Raw genomic sequence first — 22,134 nt, forward strand, 5'->3', positions numbered from 1 at the left:
TCAGAAGGACTGCAGCAATTCAAGAAGGCTGCTTAGCACCACCTTCTTAAGTGCTTTTAAGGATGAACAATAAGTGCTGGCATTTTCAGTGACAGCCAAATCCCAAAATTGAATGTTAATAAAAATAGTAGGATGAGGTTATAAATTCTACAGTGTGGAGTGAGAGGTAGTCTTATGGAAATATATAACATTTCGATAGGCTTGTTAGGATGGAAGTTTTGTTTCCTTTGCATGAAGAAACTAGAACCAGAGAGCACATTGTCAGTACCAGGAGCCTGATATTTTGGACTGAGATGAGAAACAATTTCTGTACTCAAAGAATTCTGAATCTTTGGAATTCTGTACCTCAGGAGGTCTATGGATGCTCAGTCGTTCAGTATTCAAGGGTGAAACTGATAAATATTTCAGTATAAAAATGTTTCCAGCATTAAAATAACATTAGCATTCTTCTAAAAAAAACTTGCACCCCCACACAATTGCAACCGCTATCCAAGCATACATTCCTCCTGATCCCCTTCCTTCTCTCAATCATGTTTGACCCCTATCCCACAAACCTCTCAACCTCCACCAAGCCTCTCTATTCTTTGACCTGCAGAGAAAAGGCCTATCAGTCTATTATACAAGGCTCAACTATTGTTCATAAGTCCAAGGCCTTCATTTGCTGTAGAACCTTGTAGCTGTAGTCACAGTCACTAAAGAATCTCTAGCCTATCATGTCTAAATTGTTGCCATGTGATTGACATAGGTTGATTGCAATGATTTGTCCACAACTTCACTGATATTATATCATGCAAATGATATAAACCGTGATATTTTCTCATGTAGCATTTCCTTAGTTCCTACGCCCCCTCAATCAAGATTAAAATTTGAAGTCACAAATGAAATTATAGTCCCACATGTTTTGGAAAGATTCAAGCATGAAGCATGCATTTAAGATTTCAGTATATTATAGCAAACAGAAAAGGTCTTTGTCCAATGACTAAATTGGGCTGAAAATTCCTTACCTTTTGCCAATGGTTCAGAAAAAAACCACTGGTGAAGTGCTCCTTGCAGATCAGCACCATACTGACTGCTTCCTTCTGACCAAAAAAAAGATCTTTTTGGTGCCAAAATCATTTTGATACAGACTGCAATGAGTAAGCATTCAATCCTTTTTCTAAACATGGCATTTTAATTTACATGTCCAACTTCAAAAGAGATCTTCTAAAATGTTTGGTCAATTCTATAAAGGACATAGCCTCCCCTTCACACGATCAGGCATTTTCAGAATAAGACTGCACTCACCTTTTAAGTTTGTCTATAACTCTCGGATTCTTGATCTCATTCTGTAAGTCCTCAAAGTTCCTGATAGTGCTCATGTTACAAAAAACTCTGTAATCAGGATATGAAGGGATGCCATGATCACGGCCTCTCTGGATATTCATTGCTGCCAGATCCAAAGCGACTGCATGAGCCATTGAAAAGAGCCTCTCTGTCAGTTCTGAATTGAGCACCTCAGTGGGGACTCGCATTTTCCCTGCAAAGGCAAACAGGCCCCGGAGAAGTGGATCGATGCCCCCTTCTTGGATAAGTCTGAAGGGAGAGAAGAAAGCCTTATGAAGAGGAAGGTGACCTTCAGGAATTGGCTGAAAAGAATTGTTGAGTCGATGGAGAATGGGATTGATCAACGTGTGACCGAACCGAAAGGCTGCTGTGGCAAAAGCATTCAGAATTCCTCCATTTACATTTGGATTATAGTTTGTGTATGGTCCCATCATTTTCATTCCCACATTCCCCAGAATCTTGGGGAGCCAGTGTTTGTATGTGACGTGCTGCATCAGTGCGCCAACAATTTTTCGTGCTTCATGGTAGATGGTGTCGCCATCCCAGTGAGGATTGAGTCTCAGTAGTTCAGCTGCAATGCGGTTATGTTCACGGTACCACAAGGTATGCATGGCTGTCAGGGCAACCTGCTCATTGGCCCGATGATCACCTGCAAGGAAGCAGGGAATTGGGCTTTCATTCTCATCCCTCAAACATTCTATGGTTTGATCTGTGGCAAATGGCAACAGGCGTTTGCCAGATCCGGGCACAATTTCACCTTCTTTTAACAGACCACGCTGGTTTGTAAGGTCTCTAATTTCCAGGGATTCCCGGTCTGTGGTGCCATATACATTAGATGCATCTATGTAGGATGTTAAATGATTAATCTGCTCTCTGGCATACACTGACTTCATCAGCAAGGAAGTCATACCACTGCCACAAACTGGACTGGAACGAACAAAAAACATGCATCGAGCTCGCCTTACTCGAGGATCATTGTTTGGAATCATAATTGGAAAGCATGGGGGATCGTTATTGCATATGGAACTGCAAGACTGTCCATCAGAAAACCGTGACATGCTGAGAGCTGGCACAGTTAGATCCAGATCATGGTCCAAGAACTGGCCCCACTGCATAAGCATGTGTGTAAATCTGTCGTCTGGAGTTATTGTCTCTGTCCTGATCATAGTTGTTGAAACAAGGCGAGGGAGAGGTAAGGGATGGCCATTGTATAAATGGCTGGAATCAGTACCTCTAGGGAGGCTGAAACCATTTTCATAAACTGGCTTTAGAATTCTCTCAAACGCTGTGAGTGATGCCCCCCACATTGGATGCTGGAGATTGTTACATGTGCCGTCATGGGTCCGATACTTTTGGTGATAACATATATCTGAACAATTCGGGAACCGTCTGTGAGCTGTACACCCAGAGAGATTGGCTATTAGGTCCAGATAGTGAGGCGAAACAAGATCATTGTAGCGGAAGTCTGAAAGAACAAAAAGAATCAAGACAGAGTTAACTACTGAAGGATGGATATCAATTTATCTTAATGATTTTGACATTTCTTCTTAATTGATTTGAGCTCCCCTACCATATAAAAATGACATATACAAGAATGTGTGGTAGGGTATAAAAAGATGTAGATGACAGTTAGAACAAAGGAAAATTAATTAGACTTCAAATGTTTTATCTCAATCAGTACAGCTATTTACATACGTCTAAAGATTGGATTTCACCCCCTTCTGGTGTGTTGTGCATTGCGCTATTGACCATTTACGACCCCTATGAACATTTGTGAAAATGGGCAAAAATGCACGAAAAGCGGCACCATAATGTTTTGCACTTAGAATCAAACACTAAATGGTACCCATTCACGTCTCATCAGGAGCTGCATAAACGGTGTGCACAGCTCACTGGGAAGCAAGTCAAAGGTTAAAGAAACACCCCACAAGGCAACAACAGAAGAACTGTAGAAAAGGTTGCCACAGAGGCGAGCAAAACTGCAGGGGAGAGGGGACACCGCGATCTCCTGCATGTCTGGTCAACCCTCATGTAATGGCCTGTTCCGATGACTACGTGATTTGTAATGTAATTAGGTGCACAATTGACACTAGATAAATGGTGCACCTAATCATATTACAAAGCCATGCTAAAGTGAATTGCACACCAAATTGCCTGGGCCAATTCTCTGTAAGGCACAATTTGACCCAGAAGTGATTGCTAGTGTGATATATCCTGTAAAAATTATTTTTACATGTGTGAAAAATGTGTGCAAATGGATCCAATTTCTCAGCTTTTGTTCCCAAGATTTTCAATTGAAGTTGCTAACATATTCTGAAAGTTTTCTGGACTTAGCTCAATTTGAAATGATTCAATTTTTTTCCCTTTGGAATTAAGCTGTCCATCTCATTTTCAATCTAGAAATCAATCTGGTGACAATATGTTGCTGATGTCATCATTTTTTAGCCCTCAACATGGTCTGGAGTAGAACTTAATCAGAAAATACCACAGGAAGAGAAAACAGCATAGTGGCTCAGGGGATTTATCAGCTAATGCTGGCTATTCTGTCCTGGAACTAACAGTTCCAGCCTAAGGAATCGTCAGTAAATACGCAATGTACTTCAAAGTAGTGAAGTAATCTTATTTTTCTTGAGAAATAGAATGAAAGAATATTCAAAGGAAAAATAAATGGTCATATCTTTTAGTTTCCTTACAGTACATCAATCTGCACACATCCTGAACCACGGCACATATTTAACCCATGAATTTATTCTTTCTTTAGACCTAATTTAACTTGTAGATCTGCTGGCAGACATTACTGACACTGGTTCATTGGTGACAGGTGAGTCCAATTCTACAATATGGATCACATCCCCAAGATTCTCCCAACCTACCTTTATCGATGGCTGTATAGAAAACAATAATCATTTTTGTGATAATTACTCAGTTATCTTCATCTGAAAATACTTATCTGCCTAAGTTTTCCAGATGTTTCTGATAATGAAATTTCACAAAAGTGCAACACAAAGTCACAAGGTCTAATTGCTAACTTATGAAAGCTAATTAGTTTTTTTTGTATTACTTGCTATGAATAGTGGAAAATATTGGCATAAAGTAAAACAGATTAAAATTAGTTTTATGCTCATGGGTAAACATATATAACCCAATATCCATTCCATTTTATATTTGACGAGGAATTTTGCTGTGAGTATGACCAAGCTTTATCACAATTTGATACAAATTTATTTTCCCTTCGTGGCAAGCTAGGATATGTACCTGGAATAACACAAAAACAGCATTAGTACTTTGAATAGGTCGTCATCATCACTGAATGTGAGTTACATGAAGCATATAATAAGCTGCATTTCTGAAGAACATTTTAGCATAATGATCAACAGAAAGACATGTTGTAATAAATCATTTTGTTGGTTTACACACTATGAAAATTCTCTTGCCAAGTCATGAAGCCATGATAAATATTTGCTAATTACGGGGATGGTAAACCTCTGCAGTAACTACTGTTTAACACAAAGAGCAATAGAGTGTCCACTAGTTACTGCTATTAACTATTTCAATCCCTTCATTGTTAGCAAAACTGGAAATCAATAGTAAACTTTTCACTCACCAGAGTAATGCCAGGATGCTAGCATCAATTGTCAGCAGAGCCATGAGCCACAGCTCTGTGACATCTCATTGCTGGCTTTCATGAAATGTAATAAAGGTTTAAGTACCTGGAAAAGAAGAGCAAAGTGAATGGCTGAATATTTCAGCTGAGAAATTACGCAATAAAAATTGCATAAATTGAACTTAACGGTGGTGGAGGATGGGTGAAGTTAGAAAAACTGCTAAAACCTGGATCTACCTGGATTTTACATCCTTCCACTACAAATAAAGGAGTTGGGAAGCGATAAGTTGAGAAGAATAGTATTCCCTCTGTCCCCCTGCCCTTCCATTGTGGGATAAGTGAGAGGGAAGTTGTGGATGTGTTCCAAGACAACAAGAATTCTGCCAAAGTGAATGGCTGAATATGACTTTAGTGGCCACATTGGCAATTACACATACTGAGAGGTCATTTGATTGCCTTTTCCACTTCAGGCTAGTAGAGTAAACTAAAACCAAGGATCAATTATTTTCAATATAGATGTCATAGACAGATAGCTGAAGAATAAATATAAAAATCTTAGCTCTTTCTCTTTCATCTGTCTGGGATTCTGAACTCCTTATCAGGACAGGCACTTGTATCGTAGTTTGACAGGAATGCCAATCATCATCCAATGACATAATGACAGCCTTTCTGGAATATGGGATTGTGTCAGGGGTGGGTGAGAGCTGGGGGCATTTAACCATTTGTTCTCAAAAATGCTTAAAAATGAAGAGAGAAAAAGTGATAATTTTGAAGCTGAAGTAAGTTGTAAGAAACTATGGGAAAGAAAAACAAAGAGCTACAAGGTAAAATATTGGAATGTGAAGCACGACTTAGAACAAGCAGCAATTATTTATTGTGCTTTATTGCCCAGATTTGTGCTTTGTGAGAACATGGTAGTTCACTAAATACTCAGATGGTTTAATAAGCAAAACAGGAAGTTCCCAAGGCATAATGGAAGTGCAAATCCATATGAGTAGATGAGAAAGGCCATGTACATGAGAATAAAGGTCGAGCGATTATATGTTTTATGTTTTGGATCTCTGCCACAGATTACCCATTGTGATTGGACAGGTGGTTCTCTCAGTAAATTCTTATTGGTCATTTCAAATTTAAATCAGTCCCTCTACCAATTCCATTTTTAACTAAACCTTCTAGAAAAAAAAGCAGAAAGATTCAGCCATTTTTTTTTCTTCTTTTCCAGTTGATACTTAGCCTTCCTCCTTGGAGCCAGCAATGATATATCATCAAGCTATTGCCTTCTTGAATGTGGTAACATATGAAAGGGGAATCCAGACAAAATCTTCATACTGGATACCCCTTTTAAACTATGTTGTTAAATAAAATCAGTGAAATTTGTTTTAGTCACAGAGACTACACAATGCAAAACAGAATAACTTGTTTGTATGAATGATTATAAAGTGTATTCCCCTTTCAGATTTAATTTCAAAATGTGTACCTATTAATATAATAAGCAATTGGCCACAAACTCACCGAATACTTTCCACCTGCATTCTCTTCAACTGTATAGCCAAAGGCTCTAGGCCCTTAAAACGTGTCATTCTATTTTGTGCCATAACATAATTAAAAAGTAATATACTATACTACTGAATTTTAATATTTCACAGCTGTGCAATTATCTCATTCTAGTTTATTAGGTGGCTTATCATGTTTTGCAGGATTTCACTTACTTTTGAAATGCTGCTGTTGTATATTAAGTGTACCACTTAATTTGTACTTAGCAAAAATCTACAAACTACAAAACCCTGGTGAAACCGTACTTGGGGTATTGTATGCAGTTCAGGTCGCCGCACTATAAGAAGGATGTAGTTGTACTGGAGAGAGTGCAGAGGAGATCCACCAGGATGTTGGTGGATTGGAGGACTTTAATTATGGGGAAAAGTTGGATAGGCTGGTCTTGTTTTCCCTGGAAGCTGAGAGGTGACCTGATAGAGGAATATACAATTATAAGTGGCACAGATAAGGTAGGTAGTCAGTATCTTTTTCCTATGGTAGGGGATTATCAAAGACAAGAGGAGATAGACTTAAGGTAAGAGGAATGGTTTTTAAATTGGATTTGAGAGGAAAGTTTTTTTATTTACACCGAGTGGTTGATATCTGGAACTCACTGCCAGAGGTGGTGGTGGAATCAGATGCAGTCAGTACATTGAAGGGACATTTAGACAAGGTAAAGAAAGATATGGATTTAATGCAGGCAATTAAGTTAAGTGTAGATAAGCAAAAAAGGCCAGAATGAATGTGGTGGGCAGAAAGGCCTGTTTCTGTGCTGTACAACTCTATGACTTCATAAATGACAATGAGATAAATGAACAACTAATGGATTTTTGTTCTACTGGTTAGCTAAACCAGGATAACACAAAAATTCCTTGCTTCTCTTTGAAGAAGATATGAGGAGTAAGTTTTTGACACAGAGGGTGGCGGTTATCTGGAACAAATTGCCAGAGGTGGTGGTAGAAGCAGATGCAGTTACAATATTTAAGAGGCATTCAGACATTTGCTTAGATAGGCTAGGCATAGAGGGATATGGGCCTGATGCAGGAAAAACGGGATTAGTGTATCACAGTCGGCATGGTTGAGGTGGGCCAAATGGAGCCATTTTCTTTGCTGTCTAATTCTGTGATTCTAAATAGAATCATAGAATCTTTTAATTGGAACTGAACTACTGACTAAGCAAACAAGTTGTCAGTTAAATAATGGGAAAGTAGGCAGAAATTCAAAAGGATTGTTCATAGAAAGTATACACCCAACTAGGAATACTAACAGAAACTGTAAAAGCAGCTGGATATAAACAACTCAGGTTCAAGTCTAGCCCAGTAGAAGACATTTTTAAAAAAAGTAAGTGATCAGAAAAACAAACTGTGGGGAACTGCATATTAGAAATTATATTTTTATGGAGGCAAATTAAAAGGATCATAAAGCTAAATATGGAATACAACTTCAAATTAACCAATGATAGAGCAAGAGGGTACTAATTCAAATTTCAAACAGAAGAAACACAAATTCAGGACCGATGTGAGAAAAGTTTCACTGGAAAATAATCTTTAATTGCCAAGAAAAGTAAATGGAGTGAGACACACAACGAACTATCAGCTGGTTTTTGAATGGCAACAGAAGCTAAAATGACATGTAAGAAGTAATAAATATAGGAATCACAATTTTAGCTAGGTTCATTGAAATACTTGCTGCAATTACCAATGGACGTTAGGATGTGTTGTGATTTCTTTACCTCTATCTACTAATCATTAAGTATTCCAAAGTACAGTTGATATTCATAGTATGTAAATTGTAATTCAGCGGAGATCATAATTGGTATAAACAGGAGGAAAAGTGAATGCAAACTGTTGTGTTGATAATTGTAAATATCCTCATTGTTATTGTTGTTTACCTTTTTGGGTGTTTCAACTATGTTTGGTAACCTCTGGTTATTTTGTTTCTCTTTTGACTTGGGACCATACCTATGCCTTTGAAGTCTACAGTTATGCCTTGCTTGACATGGTTCTGAATCAGCTGCAAGGTCCGTTCAAAGATCTCTCCTGCTCTTGCTGTCTCCACAGTGAAGGGATCCCGTGGATAACGGAACAAAGCCAGCAAATCATTAGGGCTGAGTGGACGCCTGGAAAGAAAGTGTGGAAGGAAAGCAGACCTTTACAAAGTAACATTGTTAGAATTGTCTAATTTATAATAATTAGACAATGTACCTCTTTAAGAAATTTATTGATGTATATTTAAAATGTAATACTTTTGATCCATTTGCCTCAAGTAAACCTCATCCCTTCAGCAATGTGATAACAAGATTCACTTCACAATTCAGACAATGACAGCTTCATTGAATTACCCAGCTCACAAATTTGGGCTCATCTCAGTTGGGCTGTGTACATTTTCTAAATTTTCTTTGTTTGATAACTATGGCTGTTTTGAAAATCTCAACAGAACAAATATTTCAAACTTAAAATCAGGGTTCAGTTTTAATTCCACCAATCCAGCAGTAAAATGTCAAAAATTGAAGTAACAATCCATTGGAAACATGGAGTTGCCCAACACATATGTGCAAGTCAATGTCCCATATTTTTTTGTGGACCAATGGCATGGAAATTAAGGGGAAGTGCAATTTTGTCATGATCTAACTGAATGGGTTTGACTGAATGAATGGTCTGCTGTTCACATGTTCTGTTATAGTTGGAGACACAAGAGACTGCAGATGCTGGAATCTGGAGCAAAAAACAAACTGCTAGATGAACTCAGTGGGTCGAGCAGCAACTGTGTGGTGAGAGGAATTGTTGACGTTTCAGGCTGAGACCCTGTGGGTCTTGACCTAAAACATTAACAATTCCTCTCCCCTCATAGATGTTGCTCGACCCACTGAGTTCTTCCAGAACTTTGTTTTTTTGTTCTATAACAGCTATTTTAATTGGAGGAGTTATTGGTGGTTTACTCAGTAAAATCTAGATTGACTCACCTCAGAAACTGATTGAAAATAACTGTTAAATAATTTAAAGGGGAATTATTCAAATGCAGCATGTTATAGAAGTGCTTGTGCTACAAATCCTATTGAGTGTCCAATATAGTGGTAAGGTACCATGCACATTCTTCACTGAGAACTCTCTGCATCTTCTGTATCCTAGTATTGATTGGGGTACTATGGCTGATGTGAAAACAATTGAATGTAGAAGAATGGCTGCCTCACCAACCAGACTTTGCACAATGTTAAGAGTGTTTCAGGTTTGGGGTAAAGGGATGAGATGCAAATACAATGGTCAGGGATCATTGAGTATAGAAATGCCGCTGTTAACCTTGTTAGTTCACCAATGCAGAAATGTTACAAAAAGTTCCTCTGGGTTAATATGTTCTGCTTCACCCTTCCCCCTCTCATTGTGTGCAAACACTGAAACTATTTAGCCAACCACTACAATCAGTTGCATACTGAAATGCAGACCAGCCATCTCCAGTGAAAAAACAGCTGACTCACAACAAGTTGATGATTTTATTTAGAACCAGCAATGTGAAATAAAATCTTTTGATACCAAGTGTTTATCCCCATGGTTTTTCTTAAGCTAAAGTTTCCTAATCCTATACCATAGCAGAATGGTGAAAGGCTGCTTTGCTAAGATCATGTCATTTGGGATTCCTTATTTACCTTCTGCATATCCAGCTGTAGTTGTATCTGACAGACATCAATTATAACAGAAAGCAGTCAAGAGAAATGCATTCATGATTAAAGGGAAGCTAATATATAAGCCACTGCCTTGTGAGTTTTGTCAGTTTGATTAATGAGCAGATGTTCAAACACTGGACATTCATTGCATCTCATTATAAGCAGGTCTCTAGCTGAGGGCTTAAAAGTTCAAGCTGGCATTTCTTGCTGGAGTACAGTTCAGAATCTGAACTTGAAATTATGTCCTCCAGTTATGTTGCCAGTGCAAATCTATACACACATTGCCTACAAATCTTTTAAGCAGTCACAGAAAATGTGGCAGAGACACAAAAGGAATGTAATTTGAAAATTGGTTGGAGACAATCAATGGAAGGTTTTAAGGCGAAGAGCTAAAAAGGTGGGATGATTTTTCTTTCCCCTTCAGAGTAAAGCTAGAAAATACAAAATAAAAGGCATATCACTCCCAGTCTTAAATAATCTTAATTACTGTGTGATTGAATTTCATTATCTTCATCAAAGAATAATGTAGCTAAGAAGGCTACTGGAAAGAAAATCTGCAGTTCTTCATAGACAAAGAGGAGGAAAATAGGGACAGGCCTCCCAACTCTAGGCCTCACGTGCAGTCAGGAGCCAGGCTAGGAAGGAAGTGCATAATACAGCACAGTAATGAAAGAAAAATCAGTAGCCTGATCAGAAACAAAGACACACACCATGCTTTCCATTTATTCCTTGCCCTCTTTGAACACACTCTCAAAATTCGAGGAAGAATTAATTGGTCATTGTTGTGGCAATAACTTTCCACAAACCCAATATTTTTAATTGATTGCAAACTAATTTTCAATAGATACATGGAGGTTGTAACTTATACTCTTATGCCAGCAAAGAAATTAATTGTATGAATATTTTCCTTGAAGAGCTCAGGGAGGAAAAACTCCTGAGGATCAGGTTGAGTCAGGAAACATGACATTAATATAGATAATTCTTTGTAACAGGTCACACTCAATCTGGGCATTCTTAATAAAAAGATGTTGTAATCTTGTGAGAATTGTAATGATTCTCTGCAAGAGGTTCCAATACAACAACCGGTCCATCAATTGCATGTCGCAATATGAGCAACACAATAGTACAACCACATTGGATTCCTGGCAAACTGTGTGAATTCCTCAACTCTATTAAAAGGTGTGTCATGTCCTGAGGTATCTGTCCTAGGGTGGCCTCATGAGATGAAATGAGACAGATCCTTGTGGCAGAATGATATGGAGTCAACAACGTCCAGAAAGTAGAGGAGGAGGTGGGGGGAGATGAGAAGAAAATTGGCAAAGAAAACAACTTACTTGGTAAACAGTTCCCTGCGTGTTGAGTTAATTGCGCTGTCAACGCTATTTATAGCTTCACGAATGGAAGATTCAACAAAGTTGTCACCAGTCCGACTTCTCTGTGGAACTGGAAGGAAGAAAAAACAACTAGGAAAGAACTGAACATTTTTACAAAACAAGGAAACACCTTGCTCCTAAACTGAAAATTCAAACTTAGGATTCTCATGAAATCAAGTATTTCATTGGTAGTGTATGGGAGAGGTGATTCTGAGAGTGGTACTCCTCACATTAATAGTCAGGGGAATAAGGTAAACATCTTCTTTAGCCCTTTCTCACTTTCACCTATCACCTCCCAGCTTCTTACATCATTTCCACTACCCCGTCCCTCACCTGCCTATCACCCACCTCACCTGGATCCACCTATTCCCTGCCAGTTCTTGTTCCACCCCTTCCCCACACCTCTTTATATTGGCTATCTCCCCTCTTCCATTCCAGACCTGATGAAACATCGACTGTCCATTTTCCTCCATAGATGCTGCCTGACCCATTAAGTTTCTCTAGCTCCTTTGTGTGTTGCTCCAGTTTATTGTCTCCAACCTAGAGTACTGTTTGCTTTTTCCTCGGTGCTTACAGGCAGTACAGGCAAATCTGAACTTTGGTAGTAGCCTGCAGTAATTGAAAGCCTCTACGTGACCAAGTTTGGCACTTAACTAGCCAAAAACTTGAAACACAGGTTGCGGCAATGTAAGGCTACAAAGCCTGAAAATTCAGTTTTCTGTAAAAGTTGATCAAATTCCCAGAATGTGAAATGAACCAAATACAAAAGTGAACTTCAAGAAGAGAGTAAGAAATTGCAGATGCAATAGAAACTGAAAATAATGGGGATACTCAGCAGGTCAGGCAGCATCTGTGGAGAGAGAGCAAGAGATTTAACTTGTCAGGTTGATGATATTTTACCTGAATGAGTAAAGATATTCCTTTTGTTCTCTCTACCACTTCCTTCCCCCACAAACCCTCCAAACCTAATCTTTTCTGAGCTTTGATGAAATGACAACAATCTGAAATGTTCAGTGTTTTTCTCTCTCTGTGCATGTTGCTTGGCATGGTGAGCATTTCCAACATTTTCTATTAAAAAATATACATTGCTAGTTGCAGTTCTCCTTCCTGCTGCAGAGAACTTGTTTACTCTCAACTATCCGCAGGTACAACATAGCTGGTTGACCTTGGAAGGTTCTTATGTGTGGAAGTAATGACAGAGTGACTTGACACAACTCCCCACACGTTGCAAGATATGAAACCTGGCAGCTCAGGCACCAAAATGAGTCATAAACCATTGCCAGACCATAGGACCACTTGTCTGCTCAAAGGTTTTGAATACCAAATTGATGAGGTATTGATAGAAGGTATATCAATTGATAAGGTATTCGAAAAGCCTATGAACCTGGGACATAACAGTCCACCATTATATATGGACGTATGAGAACAAAATGTGGTATGTTCTTATGTGCTGGTATATGGTCTATAACTGGATGAAATTGGGTCAATTTCAGGAGCATAAAGCTTGTTTGTTTAGGGTATGGAGTTACATCTTTCGAGGAATTACATACAGGGCTGATCATCTGTACACATGAAGTAAGACTAGTTCATATGATAGATCACTCGGGTGAATAGGGCTCTGGTATTATAACATTTATTATTTGTAACTTGTTTTACTGAGAAGAAATCACATTGTGACATTGTTTGATATTGTGAGGTTATATCCTGATTCCACTCTAGCACAAGGTTCAGAGTTCTGAGAGGTTGAGGTAGGGTCTGTGGGACACTATCTATAGCATCAAGGTCTGAGATTCAAACAAAGAAATAGAATTTCAGTTCACTAACTCTTTACCTGATACTTCAACTCTTGCCAGTAATGTATAGGGCCTGATATCAGTTATACATCTACAATATTGACGAAAGCATTCTGCTCAGGATATTATGACGATAGGATTCCAGCCATACTTAGAGAAAATAAAAGAAAACCAAAAATAAAATCTTAGAATATCTCTAATAGAACCTGAAAACCTCATTGCGGAGAAATTATCTCAATAGAAATCCATAGCAAATACTTACATAAATCTGTTGATATCCTTAACAGAATCATATGGCACAGTTACAAGAATGATGAAAATTAATTAATCTATAAGACCATGAAAATGAAAATACTTACCAGTCACCTTTAGCAGCATATTTGTGGTTGCTTGGCCAATTGTGTTGCGTGCAGCACACTCATATCTCCCTTCGTCTGCTAACCCGACGTCCCTGATTGCAAGTGTTCCCTCTGCATTAACATGGAACTTTCCACTTTCTGTAATTTGAACTCCATCCTATTTCATAAACATATTTATGTCTAAGGAACTGGTTGTCCTTACTCTTAAATTGACATTTTATGTTTTTATTAAACCCTGTTTTGCTTTACACCATCATTTTATCTCCACCATAACTAAGTTTCATAAAAGGAAGGAAGAAGGTTCTTCTATCACTATGGATAGTTTCCTGAAACAAGTTCATGTATGTATGTCAAACCACTGAAGAACAGAGCATTAGTAGCAATGCACTTCTACACAGTTATGTGGATGTTCCTTTTCTTCCATATTGCAGCTAATAGAGCACCTGAAGAAAGCACTTTACTGACTGTGAGGTGTTTTGAGGCATGCTAGAAGAGGTGCTACATAAATTTTCTTCTTTTATTAGATGTAAATAACATCCCTAATTACACGAACCACCAGGAGAGCAAAGCAGTGCCAAGCATACCCTGGAGCACATTGGAATGAACCAGTATTAAAGTGGCTTCCTTGACTCTTTATGGTGGATCTCTGGCTCATGTAAATTCTATTTTAAAAATATAAAAATATGTCTTCAGGTCATCCAATCCATGAATGCTCATCTTCTGGTGCCACATGTAAAGGGACACAGTGAGCATCATACGGCATTGCAGCAGAATTTTGCCGGCACTTGTATATGAAGATCTCACTCTGCAAAGAGCCAGGAAAATGACTTTGGGATATGGCTGACCTATTGCCTGGCAGGGAAACTGCTAAAACAAACATTGCTTTGTAACAAGATTCGTTCAATCTCCTAGCAAATCTCTGCAATATTGTTCATGAATGATCTGGATCTAAAAAATAATTGTAATTAGCTAATAAACTTGCCTGTTACTTTAAGGCCGCTAGTCAGGTTCTCCCTGTAGGGAAGTGTTCACATAAGACCTGAACTCAGTCACAGTTTAATTGGTCTTTGGGGAGGCGAGTTTGCAAACTGGCAGGCGCTTGTAAATTTCTGGGTTAGGGCCAGAATAAAACTTGCCTTTCTGTTTATGAATACTTTTGATACTTTGAACTTGAAATCTGGTGTGTGATAGATGTGCGCACCATGTAGGATCATGTGGGGCTGATTTTACTTCGGAATGTACCTGAGGAATGTATATTCCCACGGGCAAAACAGAGTAACATTTATCTGTTATTCTGCAGGCACGCTACTGAAAGCCTACTTAAAGATATTCTCAAGGTCACGGGGAGATGAGACTCGCCTTTGAGGCTACCTTAAATTCAAGAGCTATAAAATACAAAGCAGTGTAGAAAAAAAATCTTTAAATGCTATACAGGATTTTAACTTGAATGTTTGGAGATTAGTGGAGAACATGCAAGTCCTTAAAGTCTCCATCAAATGACTACAATTTATTGTTTACTAAATCTGGTTTTCTGGTTGTATAATGGAGAAGAATTTTGTTGACATTACACAACAAGACTAATAAACACATTTTGGATTATGATTCCCTATTTGGTACATTTACAGTTTAATCCAAGTCACTCAAAGAGATCTTGAACTGAGGCCAGATGCACCAGAACTGAAAAATTGACAGGAAGTCAACCAAGGCCAGTCGCCTATATTCTTGAGTGTTTACTTCTAAAATATTATTTGCAGGCTTATTAAAGGTGACTATTCTGATATCACTCGTATAAAACATTAAAAGGTCAGGAAACATTCCATCATTCCAAAAGCCAGAATATGTATATTTCCTTTGATTTTCCCCTTACCTTACTCCAGGTGATTGTGGGATGGGGTTCACCCTGAGCACTGCAAGATATCTTCACATCCTGACCAACTTCTGTGGTGATATCCCGTGGTACCTCAGTAAACACTGGTATCACTGATTGCAATTGATAATACATTGTTAGAACTTCAGACAGAGGGAAGAAATGACTTTGATTTTCCACTGGTTACTTCAGATAGACCATTAATCTAACTTTTTGTGTATTTTGACAACTCACACAGTGTGATTGAGTTCCACAAATAACAATGTCTTGATTGCAGCAAGAAAGGGATTTTTTCAAAGGATTCTTTATCACTGTGCAATTAGTCCCTAATCATTACCATTATTTTCAAAAAGATTCTGATCTCTCCAATTCTTTTTGCCCTCCTTTTGACATTCCTCATCTGGAGGCAGTGATTCATACTGTAGTAAAATATCACTAACAAAATTGATCTTTCAATGTCTTATTCAAGTGTCAACAAGGACAAATATTAAAAAAGAGATATTACAGCCAAACCTGATCAACTGATTTACAAATATTTGAACTTAACAGCAAAAGCCACTAAAAGGTAATCACAAAAGGGAATTGTTTTATTACTTCCTTATAAGAATAAAAATCTCCACTACTACACTGAGTTTGTTTGACTCTCCAATGAAGAATGAAGCACATGGAATTTTCCTAATTTCACCACAAGGCTCACACTGAACAATGAAGCATTACAGTTTCTTGTTTACACATATATCTTAAAATTAAGACAAAAACATCCATCCATAGACCCTCCACACTCTCTTCTCAAATAAATCCAAAGTTAAAGGAATATCAACTTCAGGAAAACTATTTTTGTTTCATACGTTTCCTTTGCTTACACACAATGGGATTAATACAAATACTGGGGTATCTCTGTACCTCTTTCCAAACATGACTGATAATGGGAATGATGTACATCATGAAAAAAAAGTTTGGCAAGCATTTTATCCATGAAGGCCGAACTCCTGAACAGTCAGCTGTGCCAGATAGAATTACAAACAAGTCTTTTGTCAATGTTTTTAATTGTCTCATTCCTGCGCTTTCATAGGCATGTAGCATATTGCAGCAATTGTGGTAATTATAAATATAATACACCAGTCCATGTGGACCTGTTTCAAATGGTGAAAGATAACAGAATAAATGATTCTATTCCAAATCAAGGCCAAGCATTCAACCAACAGGATGGTTGGAAATTTGGTTGTACACCAACAATTTGCATAAGTAAGCTGCAATCACAATGGTTGAAATGCAAAGAATAACTGGATTTATTTTTAAATTGATTTCTGTCTTGAGAGTCAAAGCTGTCATTAATTGAAACCCTAGGGAACTTGAAATCTGTAATAGACAGATCACAGTTCCCTATAATATACACTGGAGCACAAAATAATCTGAAACAGAGGAGGTGATTTAACAATGAACAATCCACATTATTTTGTCAGTAAGGGAAGGGGGCCTTATGTGCATAGTAGCAGGTAAACTGCAGCCTGATACAAGACAGATGGCAGAAACACTGAAATGACTATAAATATCATCTACTGTCTTAAAATTGTAATGAATTTTAGTATAATGGCATCAAATGATGATAATAAAATAAATTCTCAGAATACAAAACTGATTTTGTAGCTCCACATAACAGCACACCTTAAACTCATTCCTTGAGCAAACACAGACTGCAGGAGATGGTCACCAGAAAGGTTAGTTGCATCTTTTTTTATTAATCTCTGCAACTTTACTCTGGAGGTGGGAGTTATTTGTGCATTGATCACATTTTTAAAACCATGATGTACATGTGATCTCATTGCACCAGCCAACCCGACCCAGAAAGGAGCTAATAGAACATTATTAGTGAAGTTCAAGACTCCGTTCATTCCTGCAAACAGCTCCTTCTCAGAATTAGCCTATTGCCACAAGACTTCCTCTGGCAGTGACCAGGGTCCTACAAAACTCCTAATTTTCATCCAACTGCTACTTCATGCCAACACAGCTGACTGGCACAATGTTACATAAAGCCTAATAGTTAAAACTGTCAGACCTACAATTCACGCATGTATGCAGGATTGTAGTCACTCCTGTGAGGCTCCCATCAATACTTGACAAGGGAGGGCTTTCCTCATGCGAATGCCTATTTATGCTACCATAACGGTAGAATACTGCAAAAGTAAAAGACAGCAGTCCACCCCATAATGTTTACTCAGTAGTACAAAACCTATGAGGATTCCCCTCACCCCTAAAAAGCTGTGCAAGTCAGCATTCCCAACATGTATTTCTTTCTACTTTTCCAGCCATTTAAGTTCAGAAGATGTGGATGCTGCAAATCTGGCATGCTGACTTTAGCATATTTTTCTGCTGAAAAAGGCTGTCTTGCAATTTCAGGACTTTATACAAACACTTTATGCTCATGTCATAATGTGGAGGTTCAAGGAAAGTTTGGCAGCCAAAAAAATGGGAAACAATGACACAAACTCCTCAGTAAGAAAGTGCTGAAAAGGCAAATGTGTTGTGAAATTTGAGACACCTTTTCAGATCCTTATGGAATAAATGTAATAAGAGATTATACTGTCCAAATCATTCAAAAATGACTTTTTAAACATGAACTCATTGGTTAAGCTTTGTGTTGACATCACAACATCAAATGTTAATGTAATAAATCACATGAATAGTCTTGTACCTTTAGGCTGCACTCTTAGTTGCACCCGGACTCGTTTAACTTGAACAACATTGATAGCTTGACACTCATATTGACCCTGATCGTGGGGGGCTACTTCCACAATTCTCAGCGTTCCTGTGGGTAACACTGCATATCTTCTGTCACTGGGGAGCTGGCCTCCTGAAATTTTAAATCAATCATTATAAGAAAATCAAAATTATAGTCATATATTGAAATCGCACTGAATATAAAAGTGCTTTTCCAACAATGCTATGGATCATTCTGGTTCTTTGCTCTATTATAGTCATTGACAAGAAGAATAATCACAATGAAGAGCATACTTGAAAATATTTGCAAATGATTTACCATTCATATTCTGGGTAATATAATTGGCATTGCACACCTGCTCCATTTAATTAATGTGAAAGCTTAGCCTGTTAATAAAATTGAGGCAGTTATAAGGGATTTTGAGTGAAATGCACTCTATCAAATATTCCTTTCACCAATGAAAATCCTGACTGTCTGAAGAACAAGACAGCTCTCCTTCGTTTGCACCTACTTGTGAGAGTTGTGAAGCCTTTCACACATGGAGCATCGGAACTAAAGTGGGGCTGTCAGACTGTTAGGCATGATCTGCCATGAGATAAGATCATGGCTGATCTGCCTCTTAATTATATTTAATTGCTTTTCATCCATAAATCTTATCAAAGAAAAAGATTCCCAACCCAAGTCCCGTAAATTTCATGTGACTTAAAATCTATATGATGATGAAATGGAAAGTTCTAGAATATATTATCAATGTTTTTATGAGACACCTTTTTTTTTCAGATTTCACCATTGAATAGCCTAGCATTAATGTTAAAACTGCGGTCCTTGTTCTGGATTCCCCTGACAGAGGAAATAGCTTTTCTGTACCAACTCTATCAAATCCTTTCCACATTTTAAACACCTCAGTTGGATTATCCAGCTAATCAAATCATTTATCTAATTAAATCACTTTGATACTCAAAGCAATGCTGCCAAACTTCTCAACTTCACACAAGTTAACCCTACAAGATGCAGTTCTGTGTTAGTGAATCTATGCAGGACAATTTCCAAGGACAATTATCCTTTCCGAGATCCCATGCCTCAAATTAAACGTAGTTTTCCATATGGGGGCTGTTGAACTGATACAACACATTTAGTAAAGACCACATTTCTTAATTGTTTTGATTAATTGTTGCACTTTTGCACAAGCTTTCAATGATTTTGGTTCTTGTCAGTTTCCAGTTTTCTCTTGTTCAGAAGATATTCCTATTTACCTTTCATGGAATCAATGGATGACTTCATGTGCCTCTACGTTGAACCACAGTTAATTTCTCAATATGCTTTTCTAACTCCTTCCCACATCTTAAACATCCCCTTTTTTAAGACCATTCTTAATTTCTCTCCTCCTTGTTTAGATATTGCTATTTTCTACCCCTTCTTCTTAACCAATCACCAGCTCCTGTCATAAGATTACTTCTGATTCAATGTGCTACTTATTATCACATTTTTTCGAGAAGGCCACAAAAGAATTTTTCATTGACATTTTTTATCTCACCATATTAGCAATATTGTCAAAATATTCACCTACAGTCAATCAAAATCCTCTCAACGTGGTGGTGAGCTGCTGTCTGGCTGATGTGGCATAGATCACCTAGTATTGTCAGAAACTCAAGGTGGTGATGTTCACAGCTATTGCAGTATTATACTCCTGGCTGAATGAAACGTAGGTACTCAGCCAACAGGTTCTATAGTTTCCTAATAATTTTCACGATAAGAACAATCTTCTATAGTACCAAAGATCAGCAAGATCTACGCAAATCGTTCTTAGTCTGTTGATCCTACTGAAAGGGTATGAGGGTAGGAAAAGAGGATACTCTAGCCTTTTGATTCTGAAATTCCAAATGTAACCTCTTCCATAAATTCTTTCTGCTCATGACATAAGAATAATTCTACTGCCATTGAAAATCCATGTCCACAATGCAAAGTTTTAAACAAAAATCCATGAAATCAGCAAGTAAATTTCCAAGTATTAGAGTAATCAATGAGCAAAGTGATGACAATCAAAGCAGCCCCATAATGTATCAAGCCTACTGTACTTTCATGTTAATTCTACCAGCACATGGTTACTGGAATTAATTACTTGAGCCAAGTTTGGGATATAATTCAGTGAAAAAACGAAAAACAAGACAGTTAACCACAACCTCTTGATACAACTTCCTTGAAATAAATCAGGCTTCTGATTGGTCAGAAAAGGGATTGGTGTGTTTTTTTTAAAATACATGATTAAGATGCAGTCATATTAGTGCAGAAAATTAGGCAAAACACACTTTTAAGAGCCCATTTTACTATTCTTAAATATGTAAGAATTCTAAGTGAAATCTAAATCCCTGTCTCGTAAGTCACTTTGCAGACTTTTTACCAAAATTTAAATGTGCCTGACATTCTTTTGCATTACATCATCTGATTATCAAATGTATCTTAAAGGAACTTAAATGTGAGAAGTACATATATATATTCCAGGGCAGTTAATATATTTCAAAATATTTTCTTAACTGTTAAGAATATTGGCAAAAATAAACAGTTACTATATCTTAAGCAGTTAATTCGGAACCCACTAATGCTACTATGACATTGATAAGACTACCTTTGCATCTGTCCTCAGTCCTGAAATAATCAAAGACAACAGAATAATTGCTTCTGTTCCAAATCTCTTACAGGGGTTTCATTCTATGTAAATTGGTCTAGTCCCTCATATAAATCCTCATCTTATGCTTTAATTTAATTTTATTGTGACCCCTTGCTCCTTTGAAAGGTAGGCCTCTTCTGTGCTCAGTTTTAAGGCAAAATTACAAGTTGCTTGTGCTGAACCTAGATTGTTCAGGTTTTGTATGATTTTAAAACTTTGTAATACACTCTATTAAAGATAATTAAAATCTTAAGAAGAAGATATTTTGAAAACAATGCTGAAAATTAAAATTTAGCAGGTATAGCAGTGACCTGACTTAATTTGACTGATAGTAATTCTGAACTCTCTTGCTAATTTAATAAATTGGAATGACAGGTTCTGAAATACAAGTTTGATGAAATGGATCAATTATAATGCAATCCAAAATGTAATACCCTTTAATTGCACAGGTTCATTTCATACCAATACCTGCTTTGGTCCAAGCGATGACTGGTGTTGGATTACCCTCGGCCGCACAGTCAAAGTCAACAGTATGGCCCTCGATTATTTCTTGATCCTTGGGAGTGACCGTGAACTTAGGGGGAGCTGAATGTAAAACAAATATAATTATTAAACTTCTATTACTATGAGTAGATTAATGTGGAGAAAATAAATCAAACAAAAACTGCAGTCTTTTTGCTTTATCTAAATTTAATGGAGCATCACATCTACTGTATAAATAAAACATGACATGCCATCCTACAGTGTAGTGTGTCCGGTCCCAGATGAATTAATGTGTACTTTAAGTTTGATCAGATTTCACTTAATTACTCTAGACTGAACAGCTGTATAATTTAATTGAATCAGTTATAAATATTGGGCTGGATCATGCATGACCCAGCCCATGTCCCCTGCACTATTCCTGTGGCTGCATTAATCCTTAATGGCCCTGTGGATCCAAACAAAGTCAAGATCTTGTTGACAAGGCCTGTCCATGAAGTAGAGGGGAATTTCTAGGATTCACCACCCTCTGAGTGAAGATATTTCTCGTCACCTCAGTGCTGACTGGCCGATTGCTTATTCTGAGACCATGACCTCTGGTCCTATACTACTTAAACAGAGGAAGCATCCTCCCTGCATCTGTCCTGTTGAACCCTTTAGTAAGTTTGTCTTGCTGATTTGAATGCATCTATCGGAAACAAATCTTCTTCACATTTTTATAGGTGCTGGACCTTTTGAGGGAAAAAAGATCTGGCAAGCA

The 22,134-nt window shown here is 37.7% G+C and overlaps 1 protein-coding gene across 1 annotated transcript in view; it reads right to left on the reverse strand.

Annotated features, from left to right (window-relative positions):
* LOC127574005 (peroxidasin homolog) overlaps nt 1-22,134 on the reverse strand; it is a 256,921-nt gene that overhangs the window by 68,642 nt on the left and 166,145 nt on the right. The window contains exons 11-17 of the mRNA XM_052022598.1: nt 21,363-21,479; nt 18,203-18,361; nt 15,511-15,623; nt 13,644-13,800; nt 11,453-11,561; nt 8,422-8,579; nt 1,285-2,788 (exon numbers count right to left, since the gene is read on the reverse strand). Of these exons, the coding sequence (XP_051878558.1) occupies nt 1,285-2,788; nt 8,422-8,579; nt 11,453-11,561; nt 13,644-13,800; nt 15,511-15,623; nt 18,203-18,361; nt 21,363-21,479 (2,317 nt within the window). The remainder of the gene's footprint in view (nt 1-1,284; nt 2,789-8,421; nt 8,580-11,452; nt 11,562-13,643; nt 13,801-15,510; nt 15,624-18,202; nt 18,362-21,362; nt 21,480-22,134) is intronic.

The sequence above is a fragment of the Pristis pectinata genome, chromosome 9 (assembly GCF_009764475.1).
Source record: "Pristis pectinata isolate sPriPec2 chromosome 9, sPriPec2.1.pri, whole genome shotgun sequence".
NCBI classification, from domain to species: domain Eukaryota; kingdom Metazoa; phylum Chordata; class Chondrichthyes; order Rhinopristiformes; family Pristidae; genus Pristis; species Pristis pectinata.